General features: G+C 38.8%; 1 protein-coding gene across 1 annotated transcript in view; it reads right to left on the reverse strand.

Annotated features, from left to right (window-relative positions):
- Positions 1 to 14,455, reverse strand: part of SHC4 (SHC adaptor protein 4) — a 136,381-nt gene that overhangs the window by 65,142 nt on the left and 56,784 nt on the right. Inside the window, exon 3 of the mRNA XM_004751348.3 lies at positions 101 to 164. Within this exon, the coding sequence (XP_004751405.2) occupies positions 101 to 164 (64 nt within the window). The remainder of the gene's footprint in view (positions 1 to 100; positions 165 to 14,455) is intronic.

The raw sequence follows: 14,455 nt of genomic DNA on the forward strand, positions 1-14,455 counted from the left end.
GCACTTCAGCTCCTATGGTAGAATGAACTAACAACTATTTTGATATTCTTTTTCCCCTAGTTAGAGAAACAGAGAACAAGAACACCACACCAATATTTACCTTTCGCTTTTTAATGGCTCCATTTGCCCCAGAGACAGCTTCACACAGGCGACTTATTGCTTCCCTACAGAACAGAAACCATATAAAGACTTAGTGTACTAACATACAGTAAATGTTCAATAAACGTCAGCAAGTATTACAAACAAAATGTGCACACACATAATGGTGAGTCTGACATAAATTGACCTTCCCCTATCCCCATGGGATTAAGCATTGCACTTAGTCCCTCTGCCATTCAAACAGCACCACCCCAACACACACACACACACACACACACACACACACACAAAACCCGGCAACACACTAATGCTGAAAAAAAAAAAAATCACTTTACAATAAGGCGTCCTACTATTCACCTTCTTGATCTCTTTTTTCCTTGGATTTTCAGGTTTGGTGTTTAGCAATGTTAATTTTTAACCAAAAAGGAGGGGTAAGAACTTTGTTGTTTGGGAACACTTTGATTTTACTTCTAGCAAAATCTTCTCTGTGGTGTTATGAATAAAAAGCTTCCTGGTATCTCAGCACCAAAAGAATGTGATACCAGAGGAAGTTTAAAAGGACCAGCAGAGAATTGGTGAACTTCAAGGTGGTCTCAAATGGAGCCTTATTGACTGAGATGCTGCTACAAGCCATTGAGCTTTCACATAATTTCACAGAAGAAATGAAAATCAATAACAAATTTCCTCCTTCGCTTCCCCCCCCCCCTTACTCTGTATTGTACTTCCTGAGAGAAAGGCACCACTAAAATACGAAGTTGTTCCTTAATGGAAGTGGTGAAAAATTTGGCGCCCTCCTCTCCAGAAATGGAGTTAGAGCTAAGAGCTTTTGTCTCTGGAACTCAGCATTCACAATGGCTGGAGCTTTTTTGCTCAGTGTAATCTGAACCATAACCTTGTGGCTTTCAACCCAAATATTAAACTTTTCACAAAGCACATCTCTAAACTCTTTCCTGGATCACTGGAGGTCAGTGTTTAAATTAGTAAACTGAATTAGTACACACACACATAAGTGCACATGCAACCTTGTATCACAATTTTTATTTATATTTCTATTTATATTTTATTTATATAAATTTATATTTATATTTATATTTCATGAAAAAAATTTTCTCTGAGGTATTTTTGATTCCTAAAGGGAGGGAAGAACACTCAGAGGAATGCAGAAGAGATAATCTCTCTCCCTCTCTATCCATATAGAGAGATGTATAATCAGACAGATAGAGATATATAGATACATACATTAGTGAAGATCTATGTTTTCAGTGTTCTTCTAGTAGAGACTTTGGAAAGATAAGTAGAATTCCCAAAGATTCTAGGCACTATTTTAAATTCATAATGTGTGTTTTAGTTCAGATATCTTTGGGAATGGGCGGATACATGAAATTCTTCAAGGTATTCTCTTGTCTGACTTTTGCATGCAGCCAACACACAGACTGGCTTTTTGGTTTAGCCTACTTTCTCAGGATTTTATATTTATATTTCAAGTTTCCATAGGATTCCAACCTTTGTTCTCTGGATGAAAACAGAAGGACTGCTCAGAGAGTTAGGCTCTTCAGTTGGTTGATTGATGCTTAAGTCATCCTAATGATTATTCAATAATTGATGAGATACATAATAATTAATCTGAATTAGCCTCTGGTGTTGCCAAAATAACTTGCCCAGGCAACTATGTTGTTGATATTTAATAAAAAGGGATTATAGAAAAGGTATTATCAGATCCTTCACTCTTAGAGAGCCAACTGGGGTGCTCTGGTCTAAAAAGCTCCTTGTAAATGGTTTGAAATAAAAATAGAAACAAAAATGGGCATTGATGAGGCAAGTATAACAAGAGTTATCATTGGACATTGTTACTTTTTATAAAGCCCCTTGTAGTTTTACAAAGTGCTTTCCCAGGCATTGTTTTCTTGATTCTCACACAGTCAATGTCGTCCATCTGCTACAGCAGAGCTGTAAACGGGAATTAAAAGGAGCATTTTATGCTGTGAGTACCTCTCAAGGACAGTTCAGAAGGATGAACCTTCCTGGCAGAGTGGAGTCTGGAAATTCCAGACAGAGGGAAGGGCATGTGTGAAGACACGAAAATATAAATCATCAAGATAGGAGGGGATAGATATCAAGTACTTTGATATTGTGGGACCACTAAGTGTGGAAGAACAAGAGTGAATGAGAGATGGGAAGAGAATCTGAAAACTTTTTCTGTAAAGGGCCAAACAATAAATTTTTTAGCCTTTTCTCTGTTTCAGTTACTCAACTCTGCCATTATAACTCAAAAGTAGCGGTAGACAATATGTAAACAAACAGGCTGGCTGTGTTCCAATAAAACTCTATTTCTAAAAGCAGGCAGCTGGCTATATTTAGCCTAAGGGTCATAGTTTGCCAAACCTCGGATTAGATAATTCACACAAAAGAGATAGAAATAGTTCAGTTTTAAAAAACAGGAAAATGTTCACATTCATTACAATTTTAACATTGAAAATTAAAACAACTACAAGATACTTCATGTTCATTAAGTTAGCAAAAAAGAGAAGTACTCATAACCTTTATCAGAGCATTTGACAAGGGGAGGAGAATTTGTATTGAAATAACATTGAGTATGTATATAGTATCAATATCTATTTTAGAGTAAAAAACCAACTCCATAGTTTGTGATATAGATGTAAAACTCATCAATATAAATATTTCCCCTTGGAATGTTAAGTGCGAGGACTATAGAAATAAGGGTCTATATAAATTATCGGGGGAAAAGTAGAGCATAGAACGGTATACCCATCTTGGTAGCAGCTACATAAAATTAATTCTGTCTAAATAGTGATATAGAAAGCGCTTATGAACAATGACTTGGTTCAGGTGTTTGTGTGTGTGTGTGTGTGTGGTTTGTTGTACCCTGTTTTTATTCTATTGATATTTAGCTGTAAACAATGTTATGTTTTCCCTTCACTGTGCACTTAATTGAATAAATAATCTTTTACAATATTAAAAGAATGCAAACTAATTTCAAGAGTTTTGCCTCTCTGCTGTGAAAATGTGAGGGCATGTCAAAGATATCTCCGTGAAAAGGGGTGACAGCTTTTCTCTCTTTTCCCAACATTCCCAGAGAGATGGGTCAATGTTCATGTTACAGATAAGAAAAGATCTTTATTTATTATCTCTGTCCCATCCCAACTTAGTCTTTAACTCCTCCATCTTTATGGCTTCGAAATCCAGATTTATTTTTTCAGTTTATTTGGTAGGCTTGCTTATTTCCTTTCTTCAAAATTTCATAAAGAAGAAAAATCTTGACCAGTTTTAGTAATGCTTTCACAATAGACCCTACCTTGAGATTGAGACACAATGTCATTGGCAGGGAGCCTGGATTTTAATGAAGGAACAGCTGCTATTCATATGGCCAGAGCTGGTACTATGTACCTTATATACATCATCTCCTTTATTCTTAACAATGTCATTTCAATCTTCAGTTCTTTATGATTCCACTCAACAAAGACCTGTAGAAGTGATTATTTTGGTATTTGGAGATGATACATTAGACAATTTTTCGGAAAACTTTTTTCACTCCATACTCAAATGTGCTTTATTGTCAAGTGCATATTTAGATTTGGTTCTTGAATTGTAATGGTGATCTGCTGTTTTTTCTTTTAATAAAATTTGACTCAAATATCTGACTTTTTTTAATGAGTTAACCAAAGAAGTACAGCTACTATTCCATACTAGCCTTGCATTTCTTCCCTAAATTTCATTTAGCTTAGATCTTTTTTTTAAACTCTGATTCTTAATTCCACAAAATAACTTCAGAATTGATTACAAGTTGAGTATAACAATTAGTGTTTTAACTTCATAGAATATCTCACTGTGATGTTTTCCCTGATATGTAAAGCAGTCCATTGGCAAAAGTGTACATAGTTTCCTTCTAATTTGTAAGATTATATTTAGTGACATTCTTTTCTCTGATTGTGAAAGATTCTCATAGCAGCATTCTTATGCCTAAGAATGTTTCTGAAAGTTGTACCACTAATGCTACTTGCCAAGTTGAGTGTACAGAAAGTTTTCTCATCTCCTGTTCAATTCAAGTTAATCAACATCAAGCATTGTGAATGCTTTAGGGTAAGATTGTAGTGCAGAATGCAGAAATCTTGTCCCTGGGAAATTTGCAGGTGGTAGATTGTTTTTTTCCCCCCCTACTCCCTGAGCTCTGTTAATTCTGTCTGCAGTAGATCTAATGTTTGCATAAATCAGATGTCTAATAAATTTTTTTTAAATGTCATTTCAAGATAGCTATTTCATACCCGCTTTACAAATGAGGAAACCAAAGTTCAAAGAATTTAAATAACCACTTCCAAATAATGCAGCTGATAGTGAGAGAGCCAGAATACAAATCCAGTTCTGAATTCAAAACCCAATTCAAAATTAGCAAGGGAATAGGGCAAAGTGGCAAGGGTCAATTCCAGAAAAAAGCTCCAACAGATACCTTAATCCTTTCTCAACCATTGCTTTCTCTACATTGGCTGTTACCTCCTCATGGAAGAAAAGAGCATCTAGAGTCCAGCTCTAAGCCCACGTGGGCAAACATGTTTATGTATGTATGAGCACACTCACTCGGAATTTTAAAGTCAGGAACACCACAAAAAAAAGAAAATCAGAGGCCCACATTCTTGATAAACATAGATGCAAAAATCCTCAACAAATATTAACAAACCAAATTCAACAATACATTTGAAGGATCATATATTATGATCAAGTGAGACTTATTCCAGGATGTAAAGATGGTTCAACATCTGCAGATCAATCAATGTGATACTCCACATTAACAAAATGAAGGACAAAATCATATGATCTTCTCAATAGATGTAGAAAAGCATTTTATAAAATTCAACATCCATTTATGATTTTAAAAACTGTCAACAAATTAAGCATAAAAGGAATATACCTTAACATAATAAGGGCTATCTATGACAAATCCACAGCTAATATCATCCTGAATGGTGAAAAGCTGAAAACCTTTCCTCTAAGATCAGGAATAAGACAAGGATGTCCACTCTCCCCACTTTTGTTCAAAATAATATTGGGGGGTGCCTGGTTGGCTCAGTGGGTTAAAGCCTCTGTCTTCAGCTCAGGTCTTGATCCCAGGGTCATGGGATAGAGGCCTGCACAGGGCTTCCTGCTCAGCAGGGAGCCTGTTTCCCCTCCCCACCTCTCCGCCTGCCTCTCTGCCTGCTTGTGATCTCTGTCTGTTGGATAAATAAATAAAATCTTAAAAAAAAATAGTATTGGATGTCCAAGCCAGAGCACTTAAGCAAAAATAATAACAATAATAAAGAAATAAAAGGCATCTAAACTGGAAAGGAAGAAGCAAAACTATCACTATTTACAGATGACATGATACTATATAGAGAGAACGTTAAATTAGAGAACCACCAAAAATTATTAGGACTAATAAATGAATTCAGTAAAGTTGCATGACACAAAATTAATATTTAGAAATCTGTTGCATTTCTATATACTAATAATGAACTATAAAAAAGAGATATGAAGAAAACAAACCCCTAAATCAACAACACAAGAAACAACAGGTGTTGGAAAGGATGTGGAAAAAAAGGAACCCTTGGGCACTATTGGTGGGAACGCAAATTGGTGCAGCCACAGTGGAAAACAGTAGGAGGGTCCTCAAAAAGTTAAAAATAAAACTGCCCTGTGATCCAGCAATCACACTACTAGGTACTTATACAGAGGATACAAAAACACTAATTCGAAGGGATACATGTACCCCTATATTTACTGCAGCATGATTTAAAATAGCCAAGATATGGAAGCAGCCCAAGTGTCCACTGACTAAAGAATGGATAAAGAAGATTTGCAATGTGTATATAATATTATTCAGCCACAAAAAAGAAGGGGATCCAACACTCAAAAAACAGATAATCAAGTCAAAAAATGGGCAGAAGACATGAACAGACACCAAAGAAGAAGACATATAAATGGCTAACAGACACATGAAAAAATGTTCATCACCACTAGCCATAAGGGAGATTCAAATCAAAATCACATTGAGATACCACCTTACACCAGTTAGAATGGCCAAAATTAACAAGACAGCAAACAAGTGTTGGAAATGATGTGGAGAAAGGGGAACCCTCTTACACTGTTGGTGGGATTGCAAGTTGGTGCAGCCACTTTGGAAAACAGTATGGCGATTCCTTAAGAAATTAAAAAATAAAGCTACCTTATGACCCTGCAATTGCACTACTGGGTATTTACCCCAAAGATACAGATGCAGTGAAAAGAAGGGCCATCTGCACCCCAATGTTCATAGCAGCAATGGCCACAGTCGCCAAACTGTGGAAAGAGCCAAGAAGCCCTTCAACAGATGAATGGATAAAGAAGATATGGTCGATATAGACAATGGAGTATTATGCCTCCATCAGAAAGGATGAATACCCGACTTTTGTATCAACATGGACAGGACTAAAGGAATGAAATAAGTTAAGCAGAGAGAGTCCATTATCATATGGTCTTACTTACTTATGGAGCATAAGGAACAACACAGAAGACATGGGAGAAGGAGAGGAGAAGGTAGTTGGGGGAAACTGGAGTGGGAGATGAACCATGAGAGACTGTGGACTCTGAGAAACAAACTGAGGGTTTTGGAAGGGAGGATGGTGGGGGGATGGGTGAGCCTGGTGGTGGGTATTAAGGAGGGCACGTATTACATGGAGCATTGGGTATGGTGCATAGACAATGAATCTTGGAACACTGAAAAAATAAAAAAAATTTTTTTAATTTTAAAAATAGGGGAAAAAAGAATGAGATCTTGCCATTTCCAATGACATCGATGGAGCTAGGAAGTATAATGCTAAAGTGAAATAAGTTAGTCAGATAAAAACAAATATATATAATTTCATTTATATATAGAATTTAAGAAACAAAACAAGCAAAAGGAAAAAAGAGAGAGAGATAGAGAGACAAACAAAGAAATAGACTCTTAACTCTAGATAGAGAGCAAACTGATGGTTACCAGAGGGGAGGTGGGTAAGGGGTATGGATGAAATAGGTGATGGGGATGAAGGAGAGCACTTGCTGTGATGAGCACAGGGTGTTATATGTAAGTATTGAATCACCATATAGCACACCTGGTACTAATATAACACTGCAAGTTAACTAACTGGCATTAAAATAAAAACCTTAAAAATATAAAAGAAAAATCCCATTTACAATCACACCAAACAGAATACCTAGGAATAAAATTAACCAAGAAGGTAAAGACCTGCCCACTAAAAAGTGTAAGACATTGATTAAAAAAAATTGAAGAAAACACACATAAATGGAAAGATATTCCATTTTCATGTATTAGAAGAATTAATATTGTCAAAATGGCCATAGTTCCCAAAGCAATCCACACATTCAGTGCAATCCCTATCAAAATACCAGGGCCATTTTCCACAAAACTAGAACAAACAATTCTTCTTCTTCTTCTTCTTTTTTTTTAGATTTAATTAATTTATTTATTTGAGAGAGAGAGAGCACGTGCCACAGGGGGTGGGGCAGGGGGAGAGGCAAAGAATCCAAAAGATTCCATGCTGAGCACACAGCCCAATGTGGGCTTCATCTCACGACTCCTGAGATCATGATCTGAGCTGAAACCAAGGGTCTGATGCTTAACCAACTAAACCACCCAGGCACCCCTACAAGAAATAATTCTTAAATTTATGTAGTACCACAAAGACCCTGAATTGTCAAAACAGGGTCTTTCTAATCTTGAGAAAGAAAAAGCTGGAGGTACCATGCTTCCTGATTTCAAACTGTACTACAAAGTTGTAGTAATCACAACAGTGAGGTACTGGTGTAAAAAACATATCGCCCTCGACCCGCAAGGATGACAAGAAGCCTGGTTCGGTGTTAATGCTTCATTCCCTTTATTTCGTCAACTTCCTTAGCTTATATGCAGCAGGGTGACCAATAAGGGGCCAAACAATGGGGAGAGCCAATGAGAATCCTGTTACTATGCTGATTAAATTTGAAACAGCCAATGACTATGTCCTCCTTTACGTGGGCTTCACCAGAAAGTTCGTTGTATAGTTGCAGCGTATTTTGCTAGCAGTGAGCCAAGTGCCATCTTGTAATGGTGGGGACTTTCCCAGCCGGAGGTGGTCCCCAACAAAAAAACGGACACATAGATCAATAGAACAGAATAGAGAGCCTGGAAATAAACATATGCATACATGGTCAATTAATTTATGAAAAGAGGCAAGGATATACAAGAGAGAATGGACAGTCTCTTCAATAAATGGTGTTGGGAAAAACACAACGGCCACATGAAAAAGAGTGAAACTAGACCACCATCTTTTTTTTTTTTTTAAGATTTTATTTATTTATTTGACAGACAGAGATCACAAGTAGGCAGTGAGGCAGGTAGAGAGAGAGGAAGGGAAGCAGGCTCCCTGCTGAGCAGAGAGCCCAACGCGGGGCTCAATCCCAGGACCCTGAGATCATGACCTGAGCGAAGGCAGAGGCTTAACTCACTGAGCCACCCAGGTGCCCCCCACCATCTTACATCATGCAGAAAAATTAATTCAAAATGGGTTAAAAACTTGAATGTAAGACCTGAAACCACAAAACTCCTAGAAAGAAAATATAAGCTCCTTGACATCGATCTTAACAATCCTTTTTTGGATCTGACTCCAAAAACAAGGGAAACAAAGGTGAAAATAAACAAATGGATAACATCAGATTAAAAGCTCTACACAGTAAAAGAAACCATCAACAAAATGCAAAGACAACTTACTAAATGGGAGAAGATATTTACAAATCATACACACTAATAATGGGTTAATATCCAAAATATATAAAGAACACATAGGACTTGATAACAACAACAACAACAGCAAAAACAAATAATCTAATTAAAAATGGACAGAGGATCTGAATAAAAAATTTTCAAAGAAGACATCCAGATGGCCAAAAGACACATGAAAAGATGTTCAACATCACTCATCATCAAGGAAATGCAAACCAAAACCACAACAAGATAACACCTCACACTCTCTGGAACAGCTATTTTTAAAAAGACAAGAAATAAGAATACTGGCAAGGATATGGAGAAAAGGGAGTCCTTGTACGCTGCTAATGGGAATGTAAATTGATGCAGTCACTATGGAAAACAGTATGGAGTTTCCTCAAAAAGTTGAAAAAAGAAATACCATATGATCTGGCAAATCCAATGCTGGGTTTCTATCAAAAGAAAACAAAAGCACCAATTTGAAAAGATATATGCACCCCTAGGTTCACTGCAGCATTACTTACAAGATATGGAAACAACCTAAGTATCCATAAATGGACAAATGGATAAAGGTGTGTGTGTGTGTGTGTGTGTGTGTGTGTGTGTGTGTAAACACACAATAAAATGCTACTTAGCCATAAAAACAATGAAATCTTGCCGTTTGTGACAACATGGACAGACTTTGAGGGTAACAGCTAAGTGGAATAAGTTTAGATAGAAAAGGCAAATACTGCATGATTTCACTTCCATAGGGAATCTATAAAACAAAACAAAATGAAACAAAACCCAGATTCATAGATACAAAGCACAGATTAGTGATTGCCAGAGGAGAGGGGATTGGAACAGGGGTAAACTGGGTGAAGGGGATCAAGATATACAAATCTCAATTATAAAATAGTCATGAGATGTAACGTACAGCATGGGCAGCATGGAGACTATAGTCTGATATTGTATTAACTTTGTATAGTGGCAGATGGTAGCTAGACTTATTGTGGTGATCATTTCACAATGTACACACGTGTCAAATCACTATGCTATACACCTGAATCTAATATAGTATTGTGTGTCAACTATACCTTAATATTAAGGAGTTTTAAGGGGTCGGGGCTTGGAAGCATTACCGATTCTGAAAATCTCATGTTACAGAACTCTGCTCAAAAGAAAAAAAGGAGAAACTTGTGCTTACGGACTTGCTTTTAAAAAGTGGGGATATCCTACATCCATGTTCACAGCAGTATTATTCACAATAGCTAAAACATGGGAGCAACCCAAGGGCCCATTGGCGGGTGAATGCATAAGCAAAACGTGATATATGGATACAATGGACTATCATTCAACCTGGAAAAGGAAGGAAATCCTATACTATGTTACAACATACTTAAGTGAAATATACCAGTCACAAATAGACAACCACTACATGATTCTACTTACACTACTTACACGACACTACTTAGTGTCGTCAAATTCATAAAGACAGAAAGTAGAAGGGTGGTTGCCGGGACTGGGGGAAGGGGGACTAGGGTGTTATCATCTAATGGATATAGAATTTCAGTTTTGCAAGATGAAAAGAATTACGAGGTTGGCAGGTAGCAATGACTGCACAATATGAATGTATTCAATAGCACTGAGCTGCACACTTAACAATGGTTAAGATGTTTGTTATATATTTTTACTACAATAAAAAAAGAAAAATATATAAAGAAAGTGGTTATTAATTTTTTTTTTTTTGATTTGAGACTCCTGAGAATCACAGGCTCCCTCTGCAATAAAAGGTCTGCCTGTACAAACTTTTCTATTCAATTTTAGAGGATGCGCCCCACCCCCTCACCACCACCCACAGAAAACCATCTGTGGGGCTCTTGGGAATCCAGAGATCCCAGGCTAAGAACCACGGCTTTTAAAATAACCTCTCAAATTCCGCTTTCTCTGCTGATATCAGAGTTAACAAATCTGCAACCCCAGCCAGGGAAGAGATAGATGCTTGCATTTTGTTGCCTTTCTTCACAAAGATCTTTTCTTTCCCTCAGACTAGGACCCAGAGATTAACTGTAACATTTTCAAGAACAAATAGAACTTTCAGTGCTTTTCTGGAGTTTCAGCCACACCCTCAGACACTTTACAAATGGAGAAGAAAAAGAAAACAGAGAGCCCAGGAGGGGGGATTTCTCCCAGGACTGGGGGTGTCCCCACCATTCCAGCTGCCTGTGCAACCCGCATTTCTGCCTAACCCTTTTGGGACTGACTGGTCATGAGACATTCTCCAGCTAGCAACCATTCAGCCAACGTCCTTTCCTGGAGAAGCAGAAATTTTGGAGTTTAAATGGCTCAAGATTTCCATTCTGGGAGCCTGCACTAGAAAGAAAGAGGGAGAAACGCCCCACAGCACCAACAGTGGCCACTTTGTTTATTGTTTTGCCACAAGAGAGGGAAGGGGAGAAGTGGGCTGATGTAAGAGAAGGAGAATGCAGTGGAAGATTTGCTTTTAAGCATATAAAACCCTGCCTACGCCATAAGACCAAAAAAAGATATTTTGTCTGTCTTCACAGAGTCCAAACTAATGATCCAAACAAAGCCACCTTTCTTCATCAACCCTTAGCCACAACAGTACTTAGGTTATGATCTTTCTGTGTCTTTAACCCTTAAACAGTTAAACTCTTCTGGAAGCAAAGTCGCCTAACCCCCCCCCCCCCCCGCTCCCTTGTTTTAGGTTTGGAAGGCAATATCACAATCCAGGACAAAGTGGAAAGTTTAATAGGGGGAGGGGCTGTCGGATAGATTGTGTCTAGTGAATGTCAAAATGCCGTCCTTCAAGAAATAGGAAAGCCAGAAAATGTGTAACATGAAACCAGGCAAAAGGCCCAGTGGAATGGTTCAAGGCAACTCTTCCCACCTACACACACACTCACACACACACACACACACACACACGCGCACACACACAGAAGAAGTGGTTTTAATTTTGCCCAGGCAAATAGAAATGAGAATAAATTTTAATCACAGCAAAAACCTCTTCCAAATAAAACTCAAAACTAATCAGGCTAAACAAAGTCGCCTGTGTCTCCCTGTTATCTCCTAAGGGACTTTCCCTTATTTTTCCTCTCCCGCATGAATCCTTCCAGAAATCCGTGCACAGCATCAGAGGCACAGGTTGTCAATGTCTCAGAGTACCTTCGATTCGGTGAATGAAGAGCCTCGGGAGCGCCTCAAGCCCCACCTCAGTGTGGTATTATGTCGTACCATTGTTTTAGGGAAACCAGCACCTTCTTTTTTGAAATCTTTGCTTGTAGAAGATCAAGGCCCCGTGATCTATGTGTTCAATTTTGTTCAGCTTGGCGAAATTAAAGACATTCAAAAATCTGTGTAAGCCCTCTGACAGGATGTTATAGAACATGAGCCTGCCTCTGTGGCGATAAGCACACAATGAAGGTAGTCAGCACCCACAGACCTGTAGAAAATGGAAAGCTTCAAACTTCCTTTGTGCTGTTATCAAGGGGCATCACCCTTGCACTCTAGGAGGGTAGACACAGCCCATAAAATATATCCTTTCCTTTAGAAATTGGCATTTCAGGTTCCAGGACGGTCAAATAAAACCTTTCAGGACTGCCCACACCTTCTGTTCTCACACTGACTTATCGCACCTCTCTGTCCAACCTGAAATTACGTTTACAATTGGATTCTAAAGTACGTTTGCAGTTCTACCCAGTTCAGCAACCACAGGAAACAGTTGTCCTGTCTCCTCCATGAAGCTACCCTTTGGCTCCAGGGCAAATGTTGCCCCATCCAGTGCACTTGACTGAGCGAGAGACCCTCTGCATCACCCCTCCTCCGCAAGTCTCCTGTGGTGAACAGAAATAAACTGCTGATTTTCTCCTATCCCCACAATGATTTCCTGTAACGGAATCACATATTTCAAAATGCAAACACCTAGACCCACAAGAACACCTTCCAAGTGGTTAAGCCTTATGAAAATGACAAGAGAGAAGTGGGGTTGATTTCATACAGAACACCCTGAAATCTGTAAAAGATTGGAAACAAAGAACTGTTTTCCATTACTTTGGGATAAACTGGGCTTTTCTTAAAAACAACTCTGTTTTGGATAAAATATTCAAAATACGATGAAGGCATGTCTTTGGGAGTGACAGAGTGAAATGGTACACAGTGTGGTCACTTATAAGTCAAAGGTCATTTTTTGAAAAGCCAAAACAGATCCAACTTAATCATCCACTTTATGTACCCTATTTCACTCCAAATGATGTTATCTACTTCCAAAAAGTAGGCCTGTCTTCAAAGAAAGAAGATTGGCAGCATTTAGGATTTTTCAAACAGTTTGCCACAGAGGTATGTAGACTACTGAGCAAGAGAGTAATTGGTAGAAAAAGTACATGAGTTCCACACTGTTTTTGTTTTAAATACCTCTGGCTATTTGAAAGGCCATTTGGCATATATTATAGATTTTACCTTTTTTTTTTTTTTTTTTTAATGTGTGTGTGCCCACTTCAGAGGAATTAATAACTGGCCCAGCCAGTTGAGTCCACTGTGGCAAATAATGGTAGGACAGCTAATGCCTGAGTATCTGCTAAAAATTCAATAGCATAACCGTTTAAGTACATAGTGATTCAACTTTAAAGTACTTAAGAATCAACGTAGGATGCAACCAAGGATGCTGGTTAAGATGTAGATTCCCGGAACTATTCCTGGAGATTTTAATTCTATAGGTCGGGAGTGGGGCCCAGGAGCCTCCAGGTGATTCTGAAGCAGATTAGTCTATGTGCCATGCAGGTGATTAAAATTTTTCTTGGTGGAAAAATGAAACAAGATGGGACCGGGGAGGGAGACAAACCATAAGGGACTCTTAATCTCAGGAAACAAACTGAGGGTTGCTGCAGGGGAAGGAGGTGGGAGGGATCCCATCCCTGAATGATGGACACTGGGGAGGGTATGTGCTATGGTGAGAGCTGTGAATTATGTAAGACCGATGATTCCCAGACCTGTACGCCTGAAACAAATAAACATTATATGTTAATAAAAAGAAAGAAAACTTCTATCGGTCCCACTGCACAGGCTACCTGGTTCTCTGTTCTGCTGTTTCAAGCAGACAGTTGTGCTTGTAGACGCTAAGGAATTAGGTCACGGAGTCCTAGCAGCTAGGGTAAGGACAGACACACTGCCTATCAGCTTGATGATGTTTCGTTTGGGGGGAAATGTGTCTTCAGCTGAGCAATTCAATATGCTGGGCCAGATACTTGGTATAATCCCCTCCTCTCGCCCACCCCCTTGATTCCTGCCAACCTCCTTATGGAAGGGCTTTCACCAGAGGGCATCTGGAGGTCCTGGACATCTTTGCTCACGTCGCCCCCCGAACACACAGGTGGTAAGGAGTGACCTGCTTTCTCTCTTCCATCTGGCAGCCTGGATGCCAACAGGCCTCCTCCACCTGTCCTTCCAAATGCCCTCATGCTCTAGGTAGTGGTTCCCAACCTTGGCCACACACTAGGGAAACACAGGGAGCTTTAACAAATCCTGAAGACATGGTCTCATGTTTTAACTGATGCAGGGTGGAGCCTGGAGACTGGAAGGGAGAGCTCTGCA

The sequence above is a fragment of the Mustela putorius genome, unplaced genomic scaffold (assembly GCF_011764305.1).
Source record: "Mustela putorius furo isolate JIRA1106 unplaced genomic scaffold, ASM1176430v1.1 tig00003898_pilon_pilon_pilon, whole genome shotgun sequence".
NCBI classification, from domain to species: domain Eukaryota; kingdom Metazoa; phylum Chordata; class Mammalia; order Carnivora; family Mustelidae; genus Mustela; species Mustela putorius.